Below are 18451 nucleotides of genomic sequence, written 5' to 3' on the forward strand. Positions count from 1 at the left end.
GCTCTGTGGTCGGCATGAAGCTGGACACTCTGGTGACAGTGGCAGAGAAAAGGACATTAAAGAAACTGCTGGACATTATGAACAATGCTGGGCATCCTCTGCACACGGCCATAAACAACCAGAAGAGTCTGTTCAGTGACAGGTTGCTTCTCCCCAAGACAAGAACTAACAGACTTAAAAACTCCTTTGTCCCACACGCCATCAGACTGTTTAACTCCTCCCTGGAGGGGAGAGGGAGGGGAGACAGGGGGACAAAGGAGGGGGGAACAACTAAGCTGTAGTGCCTCTTCACCTCACTGTACAATACCTTTTGTGCAATACTTTTGTAAATAGTCAACGGTGCAATAGACTCAATACTTGAAATGTGCAATTCACTTGTATTTTTATTCCTATTTATTCTATTTATCCCCTTCGTATATTTTATTTATATTTGTCTCTGTATTTATATGTGTGTGTGTGTGTGTGTGTGTGTGTGTGTGTGTGTGTGTGTGTATATATATATATAACAATTCTGTAACTGTAACTTCGGTCGTTGCTGTGCTTTTTGGAAGTCGAATTTCCCAGAGGAACCCACCCGAGGGATTAATAAAGTTCTATCTTATCTTATTATCATTGCATTTGATGGCTCACCTGGTCTTGCTCCACAATCGGTGTTCCCTTATTCTCATGCAAAGCTCTGTAGTGCCTAAGCATGGATGAGGTGTTGTTGTTATATCCCAGCTCCCTGGCACATAGCAAACACTTCACCTTGTACAAAAGTAAAGCCGCTTAACATAAATTGTATTGCACCATCAGTATCATGACAATACATCTTCTGTAGAAATGTACATACCTTGTTGGGAGGAATAGAATCAAAATGTTCCCACACAGGGGAGGACATCCTCCTCTTCTTAGCTGGCTCCATTCTCTCCTGACTTTCTCTCCTCACTCTCATAAACCTCCAAACGGTCTCCAAACTCTCTCTAACCGCAACTCTCCATCAAACACCCACATTTTGAATGAAGTCTGAGGGGTTTATATCGCTGTCATATCTCGCGGCAAAGTTCGAACCACTTCCTGAACCAGTCACGTGGTACAGCCGGGCAGCGAGGCTTCGGACGTCATCATTTTCAGCTCCTCCCATAAATGAAGCAAGCCTCGATACGCGCATCGCGGAAACGCCCCCTCCATTACTCGACACACGCTCCGAAGCCTCGATACACAACGTCCCATCACTAACAGAAGATGTATTTTCATGATACTGATGGTGCAATACAATTTATGTTGAGCTGTCTTGACTTTTGTACAAGGTGAAGTGTTTGCTATGTGCCAGGGAGCTGGGATATAACAGCAACACCTCATCCATGCTTAGGCACTACAGAGCTATGCATGAGAATAAGGGGGACACCGATCGTGGAGCAAGACCAGGTGAGCCATCAAATGCAATGATAATATAGCATGCTGTAATGTTACTAAATGATATAACAATATTATACAACTGTTATAAGTTACGTGTGTGCTATTTATATTTGTGCTTTATCTTTATTGTCTTTCCTCAGGAGAACAATCTCAAATAGATGAAGACCTGGTCAGCATGGTGATTGAGGACTCACAGCCATTTAGCATTGTGGAGGACAAAGGATTCAAAAGATTTGTTAAATCATTAAATCCTAGCTATGTTCTCCCCACTAAAAAGGTCATAAAAGCAGTGAAAATTTAGTTTTTACAGAATAAAATGTGAACAGGCAGGACTGAGGCTCAAAGCCTCAGTGTGTAGCTGTCCATACCTCAACGTTACAAAAGCACAACTACTGTCCACACCCCAACCACACCTCACCTCACAGTAAATGATCATTTCCATTTCAAGCATTTCCAAATAATCATTTTCCATACTGCCACTATAAATATACACAGTATACTGCCATCACTACAATATACATGTTTTACACACTCCTTTTGTTGTTGACATTTACAGGCTGTGTGCAAAATGCCACTCTTCAAATTCATGCCAGCTATTATTTTTACGTCCAGTAGGTGTCCTGCTAGAGCAAATGAAGCTTCATGAAGCTTCGCGTTGGGGTGAACCAATTGGATGAAAAGCTTCAGTGCTTCATGGGGCTTCATCTGCCCATCACTAGCGTTCACTACAAACAAATACAAAAACGACAATAAAGAAACAGACAGCATCGCCGAATTCAAGGCAACACATAACAATAATCAGTCAATTGCACTTTGTTTCAAAGAAAGCCCATTTAAGTGCTTAAATAAATAAAAGTGTTCAAAAACAGCAGTTTTCGAACCGGAGTTCTGCTCGCGGTGGGAACGCACCAAATGAAGTAGTTTTAATCGCGGAAACGATCGACTCGTTACTGACAACTAAAACGTTGTTTTTGGTAGATGTTAAGGACACTCACCGCTGAGGTGATAAGATTTTATAGACGAACTGAGGGGAGAAACGCTTTTTTTACAATGCCGTTAGCTTACAGCCAAGGGAGGCGACGAACCCGGAAGTATCCCTCCACAGCCGGTTTTCATCCTTGCCGCGACTTGGAAGGAGCAAATCAGGAGAGGGACCTGAAATCAGCTGACGTGGGTCATGTGACAGTGCGTAGTTGATATCGGTTATATTTACCTTAAAATATAAAGCATCTTGGGGTAACTGTTGTTGTGAAGAGTCTGATATAAATACCACTGAATAAAAGTAGGATGGGATCTGGCACTTTCATGTTGAAATGTGCAATAGATGTTTTAAAGCTTGAAATCTGAACCTCAACATATTTTCTGCTGCAAATCACCAAAATCAAGCTTTAAAGTTATTAAATAATTTTGAATTTTATGGGGAATAAGTTCCTAAGATAATCAGCCAAAATTTATTGAGATGCAAGTGATTTCTGGGGACACTGTAAATTAAATATTTTGCTGCACTTTGTTGATGGTCCTGACTCAGCCTCCTGCAGAGCCTTGCCCAGCTCAGAAGATGAGTTTGTGATTAAAATCTGAGTTGTAATTTGATTACTTCAATACAGATGGAAAGAAATCATTCAAACAACTATACTTTAGTGTACTTACTAACTTTTGTGCTTGCCTGTGCAGAGACGAGCTGCACACGTACTGCAAAATCATATTTCAACAAGTAACGCTTTAGTGGAAAACAAGCTGGGATGTAAGTTGCTCTTGCCTTTGATATGGGAGTCCCAAGAAGCAGAACCTGCAAACATCAGATTCATACTGTATAGCAAGCCACAGAATTGTTGTTTCACAAGGAAAAAAAACCAAACAAAGAAAAAACAAACAAAACAACAACTTTATACACAGAAAGGTCCAGTAAACACAAAGCATGCGATTAATCATTCTGCAGTAAATAATGTGTACACGTAGCAGCCACACATCTGCACTGATCGTAACAGAATGATGTCCTTTGACCAATTTCCTTTTTCTTGAGTAAAATTTCATTCAGGTTTCAGTCGCTGAATGGTGAAGATGGTGGTGCTACACAAAACGTCTAAATGTAAACTACAATCACAATTTCAATGTAATATTTCAGATTTAACTAACAATTCGTTATTAACGACTTATTTCTGACTAGAAATCACATTTCTTTGAATGATTAAAGTGTACCAGAGTCGCTCGACTGCTGTTTCGATGAGTACCAATACACTAAAAAAACAAAACAAAACAAGAAAAACAAGCGAAATGTTAATGTGAAATGATTCTGTTATGCTGATTGCTCGATTCTTCATTAATTGATAGATTGTGTAATAATGGCAGTTATTAGTAATGCTGGCTCTCTTGCATTGAACTCTTCAGACTGCGACGACGGCCTTGCCCATGTTTTCTCCCCGCATCATTCCCATAAAAGCAGCCGGCATGTTTTCAAAGCCTTTTGTGACGTGCTCCCGACACTGCAGTTTGCCCTGTGGACGCACAATACACACATCACAAATACAATACATCACAACAGAAACATGGGGAACTGATGTTTACATCTTTACTTAAAGGAAAGGCTCCCACTAACCTCTTTCACCCAAGCTAACAGTCTCTTGAGGGTCTCAGGGTGCTTGTGCTGCCTGCTGCTTTGCATAAATCCCTCCATCTTCAGCTCCTTTATGATCATAGTGAAGTAGGGATACGGACCTAAAACACAGGTCATTAAAGAGAGAAAAATATAAAACATATTTCACAGCAAGGAAACTACAATCCATATCTAAAATAACTCTGTGTGCCTCCACAGCTTTTAAAGCACACTTCAGTAGTGCAATGTCTCCCTCTAGTGGAAAACAACAATAATACATGAGAAATTTTAATGGGTGTATTAACTGCATTTCTGATTATAAGAAGGAATTAAGCTAATTGATGAAAGCATTAGGATCTATTTGTTTTTAGAAAACATGACATCATTAACTGTCTCATAAAAAAAATAAAAAATACCACAATGACAGAGTTTTTACAACTCTATAAAAAATGATGCCTGCTATCCTCACCTGTCTGCGGTGTACTGTCATTGTAGGTGGAGATACTTCCACACACAGCTATTCTTCCACAGTTCTTCATCTGCTCCAGGGCAACAGTTGCAAAAGAACCTCCCACCTAAAAACAACAAAAAAACAAACAAACAAAAACAAATTAAAGCTGCAAGCAGCGTTATGAGGGCCCTCGCACCCCGTCGCGTCGAGCCACGCCCAACACCTACACCCAGCATTTTCGATCTGATGTGACATTGATCGAAGTCAATGATGATTATCGTTGTCCCATTAGGTGGCGCTCTAACCATTACTGACAAATCGCATATCAAACATTTCCGAACTTGACTTTCGACTCATGCCCGCGAAGTTTGGGAGAGACTGGACATTTTACATTTAGGGAAACGGGGTGGTCATGGCGGCACGTGGAGTTTCAATCACTTGCCAAAAAGCGGTAATCTGCTGTCACTCAAAAACACAAAGCTTTGCAATTTAACTTCACAAATGCTCACATTTTCAAACAAGCAGTCGTATCCTTCAGGTGAAGCCTTCCTCAGAGCCTCCTCCAGGGAACCCACAGTTTTGTAGTTGAAGGCCTCATCAAATCCCAGCTCTTTGAGAAAAACCACTTTGGCATCAGAGCCTGTCGAGCCCACCACCTTACAGCCCTTGATCTTGGCGATCTGTCCCACCACGGAGCCCACCGCTCCAGCTGCAGCGTTCACCAGCAGGGTCTCACCCTCCTTTAGACCCAACACGTCTTCTATCCCATAAACAGCCGTCAGTCTGCAGAGAGACGGAAACAGTAAATCCAGCTGTTGCCTCTTTGATTTCCATATTAATTATACCCACAAAAATAACTGCTTAGAAACTCTGCTTCAGCTCATCAACAGGAGAAAACATCTGGGGTTTGTCCTCTTACTGTCTTAAAAGAAGACTATTTTATGTAAATATTTCTCTATAAAATCACTCACGTCTTACTGTTACTTGTTTTTTTGATTTTAATGCTTTTATTTGGTTGCAATTTTCAACCTAATAACTGATGGAAAAGTCAGAACATCCTGCCATGATTTAACATCCAATAGAAAATGACTTTGCAGGTTACTTAAATCTGTCTTACCCGGGCATCCCGATGGCACCCAGAGCCAGAGACAGGGACACATCTTTAGGCCACTCAGGCAGGATGGGAGTGAGGCCGGTCCCATTACTGATTGTGTGGGTTCTCCACCCACTGTCACTCACAACGTGGCTTCCCACAGGAAACGCTGGATTTTTACTCTGGATCACTCTAAAGGAAAACAACAACATAATAATCACATTAAAAAGCTTCTCATTGAGATGATAATTTGATAATGCTAGTTGCTGAAAACGCAAAATTAAACTGTAGAATACAGTTAAAGATTATAAGTCTAGAGGTTTATCAGGTATTTGTTACTCAAATACCAGACTGAGCACTGATAAGCACCTGTACAATCGGTATGTGTATTTCTGCAATATTAGTTCATGTTATCACATGTTAGCCTTTCCTCTGTGTGACATTGCTTTGTGTGGAAAACTGACTGCCGAAGCAGATGTGTTCTCAGTGCTACAAACTCAATGTCTCAACATCTGTTTTTACTCTCGAGTCAGTGAGGAATGACACAAAGTCTTTGGTCATTAGCAGCAGATGAAGGCCGCGTTCTTTTTCAGTAAACATCAGGCATGCACATCACCGAGGATAAAAGCTTTCCCCGTGTGCTGGACTGTTTGTGTTTCTTACTTGGCCACCTGAGTTCCAATCATCACATCTCCTTCCTTCATGGTAACTCTGCTGAACGGCCTGATGAAACAAGCAGTGTGTTACAATATAGTCGAATAAATTTTGAAATACATTTTCATCTGTATAAAAATGAGCTAAACGTAGCATTGCTATGAAAATGATTCAGTGTATGTGGTTCTGCTCTCTACTCACCTCATGTACGGGTCGACACTGAGAAACACAGCTTCCAGAAGCACCTCTGAAAACATAGGTACACACATTTATTTGACAAAATAAATATGTGTGTTGTTTGTGTGTGTGTGTGTGTGTGTGGGGGGGGGGGGTCTTTTCTGTCCTATCAGAGAGAAAAGAAACAACAACAAAGTCCTACCTCCATCTTTGGGCTCAGGGAGCTCCTCCACCTTCAGCTCAAAGTCACTGTTTTTTGGGAAGCCGTCAAAGTGCTTAGTCATTACCCAGAACTTGGCTTGAACCATGATGCTTCTCTTGTATGGCAGCAGATATAGCTTTTAACTGCTTCTGTAAACATAAGAAGACATGAAAATCATCACCAGCCTTTTCACCACTCACAGGAAGTTCCTAAGTTCCTAAGATAATCAGCCAAAATCCATTGAGATGTGAGCGATTTTAGTGACACTGTGTAAATTAAATATTTCGCTGTACTTTGTTGATGGTCCTGACTCCCAGCCTGCTGCAGAGCCTTGCCCAGCTCAGAAGATGGGTTTGTGATTAAAATTTGAGTTGTAATTTATGTATTTTTTGAATTTTCCTAATGTAAATTCATTAGGAATGCTTAGCATGCTCAAAAATACACACATGTACAATCATACGACTTATAAATGAACTCTTTTGTCTCATACAAAGAAACTAGTGATATGACGGCCGCGAACGAAACGGCTATTAGAGCCGGCTCTTTGAAGTGAATGACGAGAGCCATGGTTTTTTTCCCCCCTATCCTTTCTCTCACTTTTTTCGCTTCACGTCGCACGTGAGCCTTGTGTTTGGGCTGAGCAGAGGGGGGAGTTACACTCGAGGTAGCACAGGAACAGAGCAGGAGGGAGAGAGAGAGAAAGCCAGGGGCAACAACATCATCACATTAGAAAAGTATAGTAAAGAAAATGAGTTCCCCTCCTGGAAGCAACGTGAGGGATCTCATATATCTGATGTTACCAAACGAAGACGTCAGGCTTGGATAGCAGCGGCGAGACGAGCTGATATCGAGTTCTCTGCCATCATTTTTTGTTGGTGTCACATTTTCATTCTTGGAAGTTTTGCGGCGTTACGTCAACTCCAAAGCCCTATTAGACAGTTTTTGCAGAAGTCTGTGACCCCCAGCAAGACAGAACTCAATACTGAATATTTATCATTATTCAGCATGAAAAGTCTGATAGGAGTTTTCTGTCTTATAAAACTTTCTGAATCCTTTATCATCAGTTGTGGATGATAAAGGATTCAGAAAGTTTATTCATGCACTGAATCCTATGTATGCAATTCCAAGCAGGAAAACACTCTTCCAAAAAAAATCATCCCAGAGAACGTGCATCTTTGGTTTTTTTTGTTTGTTTGTTTTTTTTGCATATTTTAATTTATATTTTATTGTGTTGTGGTTTGCAGTGTTTTGTGTTGTTTCCCTTTAAATTTGTTTAAAAGGAAAAAGCTTAAAATTTAAATAGTTAAAAGTTAAATTGTAAATAGTTGTTTTTTGTATTTTATAATTTATTTTTTACATTTTATGTGGAGTGAATAAATAAAAGCATATTTATATAATAAACATATATAAAAAAAAACATGTTTTTTTATATTAGTAATTCATTTTGTGTATAATTTTATATTGTTGTTGATAATAAATTAATTAAGCAACAAAATAACCTGAAGATCAGGTTGGGAGCTGAAGGAGGGTCTTTTTAGTGAGTCAAGCCGAAGGAGTCGGTTCTCTAAAAAGAGCCGGATTTCCCATCACTAAAAGAAACGGTTAAAGACTGATGTCAGCAGCTGGATCTCCAGTTTCGGGGGATGGGGGGAGGGTGGCGAGGACGAAGAGCTTGTATCTCCAAATCTGATTGGCTAAAAGTTTTGCTCCGCCTCTGACGCTAGTCATGCGTTGCAACGCGCGCTCTGTATGGATGTTTTGCCGCGAAAAAGCACGACTTGTTTATCTTTTTGGCGCCAAACGACTCGCTGACAGCCAATCCTTCTTCAGTGAAAATTGTATATTACTGTACTTCAGACATAGTTTGTCACATGAAAAAAAAACCAAAAAACAGCTTTTTTTAAAAAAAATCCACAGACAGGTTTTCAGTAAAAACACAAAGCATGTGGCTCTGATGATTTTTAAATATTTTATTTCACTTGGTATAAATGATCTTTATTACTATTATTACGACTGTTATAGCTAAATTATTTAAAAATTCTAACAAAAGAATTTCTTAAGTATGGGAGAAAGTGTCTTTTATTATCTCATAACACCTGTTTCTTCTGACTATAAAGTATCTGACTATAAACTATCTGATACTGTCACTATCGGATTATAATTTCCCAGATATTGTTATGGGAGCAGTAATTCATTAGGAATGCACAATTTCTTAGCATGCTCAAAAACACACATGTACAGTCATACGCACACACAAAACAAAGCAGGAAGCGTATCCTGCGGTTTTCAGTCTTCATAGACTTAGAAATGAACTCTTGTCTCATACATGTACTTCGTAAAACCCACTCCAGCGTCCATGTTCTTTGGCAAATAATACTGACGCAGACTAACACATTAAAAGTGAGTTGCAACTCCCTCCTGTAGCTGCACTTCCTAAGTTCGCCTCTTCTACTGAAACAGTACAGCTGAGTAAATCCTATTATTCCACAAATAACGATATAAACTGGAGCCTTGCCTTACCGATGAAGTGTGTAGTGATGTGTCCTGTGTGTCGAAGCTTCGATACCTGTGTCGGGTAATCTCGGGGAAGTTTTTATGAAGCGCGTGTCGAAGCTCGTTTTGATTACGTATGCAGTGACATTCGAGGCCTCGCGGGCAGTCCGTACCACGTGACTGATTCAGGAACTGGCTCGCCGGTTCGCGCCAGATTCGAAATAAAATGGGCAGCAAAACACAGCTGATTCCTACGGAAGCGTAGAGCTGCCACCCAGGCAAAAGAAAAATACAAGTGTATCACGTTATAACGTGAAAAGTTTATTGTTCTAACAAGATACTTTTCCTGTTTGTACAATATACTATCATGTTTGTACAATATACTTTTCACGTTTGAACAACATAATATCACGTTATTACAATATACATAATCATCACGTTCGTACAATATAGGATCACGTTCATACAATATATTGTATGAACGTGATCCTATATTGTACGATTCCCCATCACACTGTTGTGTAATTGGATTACGTACGTGCTACATAGTTACTTGAGCATTTCTTCTTCGATGGAACCAGCAAAGAAGAGATTTTTTTTTAATCTCATCTCTTCTAATAAAGTATGCATACAGTAATAAATATCACAAATGATAAGTACCATAATATAAATAAACAACACTACAGATCCTATAATCTGATTTCTATCTTTTAGTTTTTTAAAAAAGTGAAGCGCCACACACTAGTTTGTGTCATTATCCAGATGCATGATTACACAGTTACACAATCATACCAAAACTCTGTCCTGATAGTTTCAACTTTCTCTTTTGTATCAGACATACTGAGACGATATTCGGGATAAATAACCATGAAAACAATTTATTTATTCAGTTTAGAGGTTTACACATCACATCATTATAATCAAAGAGCCTGTTTCACATATATATAATATAGAGGGGGGGTGTTCGCTCAGGGCACCAAACAGGCTAGGACCGCCACTGAAAGAGCAGATAGGTTGGCTAAAGCAGCTGTTAAAAAAGTTGATATAGATGTACAGATACCACTGTCAGAATCTGAAGGGAAAAGTATAGTTTGGACAGAAAGTAAGAACTTCTGGCAAATGAGATAATGAAACAAAAGGGAGACATTTATATAGGGTACAAAACACAATAGAAGTTAAGAGGAGTAGTGGATTAAATAGACAGGAGGAGGTTATTATAAGTAGAATACGAACAGGTCATTGCTTTCTAAATGGTACTCTTTTTAGGATAGGGAAACATCCGACAGGGTTGTGTGATTGGTGTAATGCTATGGAGACGGTTGAACATGTGCTTATTAGTTGTAGGAAGTATGTAAGTCACAGGAGGGTGATGAGGGTTGAAATGAGTGGTGGAAGGGAACTTAGTGGTAGTTCCGGAATTAAATATCAACTTTGGGAAGAGAACATCAAACTTTTTGAGTGTGTATGCAGTAGAGCTGTATGCCATATTGATGGCCTTAGAATGGGTAATAATATGCACTGATTCATTGTCAGCTGAGTTAATTATAGAAAATGGGAATACAAGTAGTAATCAGACCATTCTGTATGAAGTTATGTTTGCTCACCATAGAGTGTGTGAGCAGGGCAAAAGTGTAGTAATAACACACCAACTCATATAGGCATTGTGGGGGATGAAAGAGCAGATAGAATGGCTAAGGAAGCTGTTAAAAGAGTAGACATTGAGGTACAGAAACCATTATCTAAATCTGAGGGAAAGTGTATTGTTTGGAGTGAAAGTAAGAAGTTATGGAAAATGGCATGGGATAAGGAAACTAAAGGGAGACGATTGTATAGGGTACAAAATACAGTAGAAGTTAAAAGAAATACAGGAATGAATAGGCGGGAGGAGATTGTCATGTGTAGAATAAGAACAGGGCATTGTTTCCTGAATGGCACTCTTTTTAGGATGGGGAAGCATTTAACGGGGCTGTGTAATTGGTGTGGTGTCATGGAAACAATAGAGCATGTATTTCTTATCTGCAGAAGGTATGATAACCACAGGGGAATGATGAGGATAGAATTGGGAATTAGGGGGGAACTCAGGTTTGAAAAGGTGGTTGACTGGCTAGGATGTCATGAACGGAAAGGAGTGGTTCTTCGGTTTCTGAGAAGAATGGGGTTGTTTAAGAGGATTTAAAGAGCTAAGTGCAGTCTAAGTAACACCAGAGGGTGGCAGTAATGCAACTTCGATGGCTGCAAGCTGCCGTTAAACTGGAAGAAGAAGAGGAGTTGGCAACACTGCTCGGTTTGGATGTTTGGCGCGAACCTATAAATGGCGAGAAGAAGACGCTAAAGACCGGAGGTTTCTTCTTTTAAAATTAAAATTGTGAGTATTTTGTTGGCAGTTTACTGTCTGGTTTGACTCAAAATGTTCAGATAACAAGCGAAATACAGCAGCCCTTTACAGGCGTACTTACGAGTGTAGCCATTCTCTAACCATCGACTAGCTAGTTAATGCACAACGGCTGGTATGCTTAGGTAGCTCGGTAGCTAGTTGTGACAGTTGTATTATCATAGCCGTCAGTGCTATCGGTGTTTTGTCTTAAGCTCATGCTTTCATTTGTTAGCTTTTAGTATTAGGTACAGGATCAGTTATATATTTTTGTAATATTGTGGATTCCTAGTCAATTCTGTGTACAAATATTTTGTATTTGTATACAAAATATTTTGTGTACAGAATTTCTTAAGTAATTGTTAAGTCCAAATTGTTTTTATGATGTCGTGGAGGTTTTTGTCATATGAACTTAGAGGTGTTGTGGGGAGCAGGTCAAAGTGACCCTGTTAAGAAGAAGAGTCAGTAGATGCCATACAATACATGTGTAAGAGAGGCAGGTATAACAGTGAAGCTGGAAGGAGCAGAGATGGTGAAGCTAACTGAACGAAGAAGAAATGGCTCTGATGATGTTTTACAGGGAATGTTAAGAAATGCCATGATGAAATACTGAAGCTCTGGGGAAATCATTTCAGGGTTACGATTATGTGCATTTTGATTAGTTTTTTTTTTTTTGGGGGGGGTGTCAATAATGAACTGTGTTTTCAGTTTATGTTTATGTGTTATGCAGTGTTTTGAACTGATAATGTAGCTGACCAGAAAAAAATGCACATTAACCCAAGAATATCCTTAGTCTGCAAAAGTCAGAATTATGCTTTGCTGTATATTTTCCTTGCCTCATGTGCCTTCATCTAATCTTCTTTGATCTCCATTGTGTTGCTGCATGACTGACTAGCACAGTGTTGTGGGAAACAGGTTAAACATGTTAGACGGTGGACAGTTTGTGGAGGCCCTAGGCCGCCTGGGTTATCCTGGTTCATCATCACTGAAGGCCTCAGAGTTCGACTGGCTCTTTGACTGTGCTCCGGAGAACCTTCACTTCTTGCGGTTTGTCTGTCGGACTCTCAACCAGAGCAACGTCCTCACCCCAGAGGAGGCACGTGCCTTTCAGGAGCTACAAAATTCCGGCAAACCAATTTTAGATGAAACCGCCTTGAGTGAAGTTCTTAAAACCATTGGAAATTCACATGGGAGCAGTGGTAAGATCTTGGGGTCATCCTCTTCATCATCTATGTTTGCGGCAGAGGAGACTTTCCCTATAGAGGACTTGGAGGCAGAGCTCCAGGCCCTGCGTAAAGAGAAAGAATTGAAGCAGCGACGTTATAACAAGCTGCAGGTTGTCGCCACTTCCCGTGCAGATGTTGACCTGCGACTCACTGCAGAGCTGGAGAGCACCTCATGTAAGCTCAACGAGGCCAACTCTTCTATTGGAGCTGAGAATGCTGACACCAACACACTGTTACAAACCCTAACAGATGAGGTCAGCAATCTTGCATCATATTTTCCAGTTCAGCCAGAAGCCAAACCAAAGGGAAAAGACCATCCTGTTTCCCAGAAGCCCACTTTTCTCCTCTCTCTGCTTCCCTTGGATCCATACCTGCATCAGGAGGAGCTCAACACTAAAGCACTTGCTGCCTTCACACAGAAACATTTTTTCCAGGGCATATCAGCCATTGTTGAGAGTTCCTGTTCTGAGCGTTTCCAGGTCCTTGACCTCAGTTCTTGTGATGATGGAAAAGAGGAGGAGACTGGGCACGAGGGAGAGGAGCGGCTGGTCGATCGCAGGAGGACTGAGATGGCCAGACTTCAGTGGTCTCATATTGTTGCTCAGCACCAACTGATGCAGGCTATGGCTGAGGAGAAGAGCGTCAGGGCTGGACTAGACTGGCTGTCAGACAAGTCTTCTCATACTAAGGTAAAGTAAACATGTTGTGACTGTTTGTCTTATTAATGCTTTGTCTTCCTCTATAAAGTGCTTTCTTACATCTGTCTTTATGCTACCAGAGCATTTCCACCTCCTCCTCATTACATGTGCGTGAGGTTGTGTCCAGAAAGGAGCTGCAGGCTGTGGAAGCGGAGCTTGAAGCTCTGCTTCATGGACCAGTACCTGCTGCCCTGAGGGAGTCAGCCAGACTGCTTAATTTACCAGTAGTGAGGGGAGACCTGGCTTTGCAAGTGGCCAGGCAGGACTACTACACCTCCAGACAGAATCAGGTTAGCAGCATTTCCACTGATTATTACATTACGAGATTTTAATGTGAGATAATTCGTTCTCAGCCTGTCTCTCAGACAGGTAAGAGGTCAGGCCCAGATGTTGAAAAGCAATTATGGTGAAACTGAAAACTCATATAAACCATTAATGATATTCTTGATATCAGATCCTTGAAAACACAACATTTTTAAAAGACCATAGCCTTTAAAAATGCCCTGAACAAAACAGCTGAAACTTTAAGTTCACTTCAAAAAAAAGGCAATGGTTGTAAGCTAGCATATTCGTAAGCATCATGTAAGTGCCATGTATTTGGTCCTTTGTCTGTCAACAGACACCTGTATTGTGGAAATTGTGTAAGATTTAAGAAAGTTGTGGAGCCACCGTTCCTTGTCATTACATGTCCTTTTAGGAATTGGAATCCATCAAACTAAATCAAGTGTAACACTGTCCACCCAGGTACGAGACTACTTGCTCCGTCAGAAAGCCTGTTTTGACTTGCTCCTACTGGCTCAGGAGATGGAGTTAAGAATGTGGAAGACGTGTCAGAAGCACCTGTGTGATGTTAAAGGCAAGCTGAAAAAGGAAGGTGAAGAAGTGTCTCTCCGGATCAAGTCTCTGGCACATCCTGACCTGATAATTAACCCTAAACCCAACCCTATCATCAGCTCTAAAGATGCAGCTTTCAGCAGGTGAGAAGATTTGAACTCTATCTACTATAGGCTTTTGTTTTAGAGCTGGAATTATAGACAGAAAAAGCACGAGCCAAACACATAAATAATCATTTAAGTTCAGCCAGCTGTCGTAGTATGTTAATTTACTTTATTCTAAAATAGTTTTTATTAACAAGTTACAGTTTTACCACATGCACATTTGACTAGCTGCCCTTTCAAAAACTGGACAAACATGATTAAATGTACTTGTCGACATCAGTTCAACCTTCGTGTGTGTGTGTGTGTGTGTGTGTGTACAAATGTAGATCTCCAGCCTTACAGTTTTTATTTTCAAACTCTGCTAGAGTAGCTTTGCATTTTTAATGGTTCAAAATATCCTTTTATCTTTCACTGAATCTTGGTGCTGCCCCTCAGTTCATCTACTTTTAGCTCTTCCTTTGAGCCTTTTGATTAGGTCCCCCTCACCAACAGAAGGTTTGAGTATCAAACCTGAAACTCCATATATTTATTTATGTGTGCTTCACCCTAGCAGCTGTTAGGTGGCATTTTTCTTGTTTGCAGACAGTCAGTCAGGAGGACAGACTCACCTCAGCACTCTGCTTTTGGCTTATGACCCTTTGGATCCTTGTATAAATGCAGGCTGTATCACTTTGGAATAACTTTGTGTTATTTTCACCCTTTTTTACCCAGACTCCTTCAGATGCTTGACTATGATTCAGCCCACAGTCGATCAGAGCCTTTTCGAACATATGAAGCGTTGGACCAAGCTGCTAGTAATCTAGCAAACAACCTCCATTTGATCAAAGATGCTCTGGCTGGCGCTGGCCGTGAGCAGTGTTTCACAGCAGCTTGTCTTTATGGCGACTGTGAGTCGCTCCACAGGGCCTTGTACACTGAATTCCAGCAGCTGGTTTTGGGCCCGCAGGTACGTCTAACTGACCAGGAGCTCCTTTGCCCCAGTGCACAGGTGGGTGTGTTTCCTTTCACTTTATAGTTTGAATAGTTAACGAAGGTGACAGAGTTCACTCAGCCCTTCATGTGAGTCAGATGATTTTTAGACCTAATACTTGACACAATTGGTGAATAACCTGGTAGCACGTTGTGTTTTCTGAATTTCTTGTTAAATTTACATGTTAAATTGTAAAGAAATACAGTGGAACCCCGACTTACGAAATTAATTAGTTCCCGACTCGTAAGTCGAAGCACCCATTGCGCGTTTTGAGTGAGGCGATGCTGAACAATAGGCTATAGGCTAATTGCTAACTAGAACAACAATATGTCGTTCAAGTGGAACAGCGAAGCGCAAGTACGGAAGCCAAGGGGTTGTCACATGCTTCGGAGGGCATTGTGGGCATTGTAGGCTCAGCCAATCAGAGCCAGCGGATTTCGTTACTCGGGTATTTTGCCGTAACACGGGCAGAAATATTGCCGTCCAGTGCCTTCGTAACTTGAATTTTTGTAAATCGGGGTTCCACTCTACATTTGTTTGTTGGGCACAGAAGCACTGTGTAATAAATTGTTCACAAGAGGATCAGCTTTACTGCATGGCATGGGATTTAATATCAATGACTATTAGCTATTCATCTCTACTACATTTCAGCAGTTATAAGTTCAGCCTTCATACAAAGTGGTCTTAAAAAAATCTGTTTTAAAATGTGAATGTGCACTTTTTAATGCTGCCATAGCATTAACGATATAGGCTCTGTGACAGTGATTCTCTTAATATTTTTAATAAACCAACTAATGTAAATTTACATAAATCTTTGCTTATTGTCCCACAACTGTAGTAAGCTGCATAGATGGGTTCATATGGTATTGTGTTTCTGGCCCTGCAGCGAGGCTTATAATGTAATTCAGTATTATTATCATTATTGTTATTATAAAACAAATGATTATTTAATTAATAATACTCCAGCTACAATTACTTATGTATCTGTTATTTGTGTGGTCTGTGCTTATATCTTTGTTTCTCATTCACCCTCCATAATTTTTTATTTTATTTTTTCTCCAGGAGCTCACAGCGAAGCTCATGGAAGCAGAGTCTCAGCTGCAGAGTTTACATCAACTAATGCAAGAAATTCTGGGAGAAATTAAAACCAAGCGTTCTCAGCTGGAGCGTAATGCCCTCCTCAGGCGGGAGAGGGAATTGTACATCTACTTTCACTTGGATGCCCGACTGCTGCAGAAAATAGTTGAAGATCTGGAAAGGAAAATGTCTGCAAAGAGAGGGCAGCAGTAAAACTTCAGAGATTATTTACAGGCGGCTCAGGCACTCTCCGTGCTTGAGCTGAAAAAACAAAAATGATCTTTGCTGATAATCTAGTTTCATCTTTTTGTGTTGGAGATGGAGCTGTTTATATGGGATTCATTTGAATGTGTTTAAGTCATGTAAACATTCATAAGTGAAAAGCATCCATGATTGTGTTGTTCAGTCTTGATGTTCAAAAATTCTTGTTTTTTTTCTTCGTCTCCAGTCATCAGTTAAATAAAGTGAAATACTATATTTCTGAAGTTTTGATTTTTATTATAAATGCCTTGTGATTGCTTCTCATTATTGTCAGTATACTTGGTGAAAGTTCCTGGAAAATGTTTTCTTTTTGTTTGTTTTCTGTTAAATTTTTTTTTTTTAAACGCCAGTTTAAAGCTTGCCTGTTTATCACTGAAGAAGCTCTCTTCTTTGTCCTATTCAGGCATTTCATAGCTGAAGAATCAAAGCTCTGTGGGCCCAGTGGGAGAGCTAAGTTGTTCTGTTGGGGATGAGATGGAGTGGTCCAACAACAGATTGTACACAGGACCCCTGTCACGGGCAGCCCAGAAGGTCTTGGCTGCTCTGCGGGCCCAAAGTCTGCGTGGAGCCAGATGCAACCAAAACTACTCCAGCAATCGCAGACAAAGTCAGGCAGGTTAGAAGCACAGACAAGTTGAGCTTGTTGCAGTATGCCAGTGGTTCTCAAACTACAGACAGCATTGGGTCGCATGGATTAAGAGGGGAATAATATGTTCTAAACACACTGCAATAGGATTTATGAGGGGCGATCGTGGCTCAAGAGTTGGGAGTTCGCCTTGTAATCGGAAGGTTGCCGGTTCGAGCCCCCGCTTGGACAGTCTCGGTCGTTGTGTCCTCCGGTGGCGCCAGTGTCCGGCAGCCTCGCCTCTGTCAGTGCGCCCCAGGGTGGCTGTGGCTACGACGTAGCTTGTCATCACCAGTGTGTGAATGGGTGGATGACTGGTTGTGTAAAGCGCTTTGGGGTCCTTAGGGACTAGTAAAGCGCTATACAAATACAGGCCATTTACCATTTATCCGAGGGAGAAAAATCAGCTGAAGCTTTTGTGCTGACATTCATTTCAAGTTGGGGTTGCTTTTTATTGCTGCGGAATGACAAAATCTGGAGGTGAAGGCATAGCAGGAAAAGGTTGGGAACCACTTCATTAAAAATAATAAGAGGAGAAAAAATATAGAATTTATGTATGAATTTGAAACACAAGAAAACTCAAAGAGACTGAAGTTTTGTAAAATACAACTTCTAGGAGGGCTGTTGCAAACTATTATTATAGATATCAGTGTTTTATAAGTTGCTGCTAAGTGCAGATGTGAAAAAGAATAAAGTAGGTCCCATCTCATTTAACATTTTACTGCTCAGTTTGCCTTGCATGCAAGTTATATAATGCTGTCTGTATTTAGTTCTGTGTTCTTTTGATGTGCTTGTGGTAGTGGAGATGTATAATTGCAGCCAGAGGGAGTCTTGGGCAGACAGCAGCTGGAGTCAGGAGGAGAGATGCACATATCAGTAAGTCAGATTAATGTTCAGATATCAGCTTTATCAACACCTCAACAAAATATTAAGCTGATCCTAATGATTATTACTCATCGTTATTGTGGAATACTGTGCGAAAGTCATGAGCCGCCCCTTATAAGTGGTCCTGAGCAATAGTTCTCCAAAGTTTTTCTTTGGCTGCTTTTTCACTCATTATCAGGGCAATACTTTTACTTAACTATTTTCAGAGGAATGTCTTTTAACCTCCTAGAACCTGGCGTCCACATATGTGGACATCACATTTTGGGTTATTTAGACCAAAGTACTCAATTTTGCTCTACAAGGGCCTGATATCCACTCACGAGGACATTATACTGCTAC

The 18451-nt window shown here is 40.6% G+C and overlaps 3 protein-coding genes across 11 annotated transcripts in view; 2 read left to right on the plus strand and 1 right to left on the minus strand.

The window, feature by feature from the left end:
• Positions 1 to 3265: 3265 nt before the first annotated feature.
• On the minus strand, positions 3266 to 9221 carry LOC309702125 (prostaglandin reductase 1-like). 2 transcript variants are annotated; one of them, XM_082526554.1, is made up of 9 exons: positions 9135 to 9221; positions 6569 to 6717; positions 6391 to 6436; positions 6199 to 6258; positions 5560 to 5727; positions 4952 to 5225; positions 4461 to 4566; positions 3995 to 4113; positions 3266 to 3893 (listed from the first exon to the last, which is right to left on the minus strand). In XM_082526554.1, the coding sequence occupies exons 2-9, from the start codon at positions 6672 to 6674 to the stop codon at positions 3783 to 3785; spliced, it is 990 nt and encodes a 329-aa protein (XP_082382680.1). In that variant the 5' UTR covers positions 6675 to 6717; positions 9135 to 9221; the 3' UTR covers positions 3266 to 3782. The 2 variants fall into 2 exon arrangements, with proteins under 2 accessions (XP_082382680.1, XP_082382679.1); XM_082526553.1 differs by having other exon boundaries at positions 9089 to 9214.
• A 1572-nt stretch (positions 9222 to 10793) lies between these two features.
• poln (polymerase (DNA directed) nu) overlaps positions 10794 to 18451 on the plus strand; it is a 77361-nt gene continuing 69703 nt past the window's right edge. For 4 of the 8 annotated variants that reach the window (XM_082526380.1, XM_082526382.1, XM_082526384.1 and 1 more), the window contains exons 1-3: positions 10794 to 11426; positions 17006 to 17218; positions 18028 to 18103. In XM_082526380.1, coding sequence (XP_082382506.1) covers positions 17077 to 17218; positions 18028 to 18103 — 218 coding nt within the window. In that variant the 5' untranslated portion in view covers positions 10794 to 11426; positions 17006 to 17076. Of the gene's footprint in view, positions 11427 to 17005; positions 17219 to 18022; positions 18104 to 18451 lie in introns of those variants that run through there. The other 4 variants (XR_014275345.1, XR_014275346.1, XM_082526381.1 and 1 more) reach the window with 2 other exon arrangements.
• Positions 12355 to 16554, plus strand: haus3 (HAUS augmin-like complex, subunit 3; the record flags this gene model as incomplete). Its single annotated transcript, XM_082527764.1, has 5 exons — positions 12355 to 13347; positions 13437 to 13646; positions 14101 to 14333; positions 15006 to 15240; positions 16327 to 16554. 5 exons carry the CDS (start codon positions 12355 to 12357, stop codon positions 16552 to 16554), a joined length of 1899 nt encoding a protein of 632 aa, XP_082383890.1.

This window comes from Aulonocara stuartgranti, assembly GCF_965226115.1.
Source record: "Aulonocara stuartgranti genome assembly, chromosome: 3".
NCBI lineage: Eukaryota > Metazoa > Chordata > Actinopteri > Cichliformes > Cichlidae > Aulonocara > Aulonocara stuartgranti.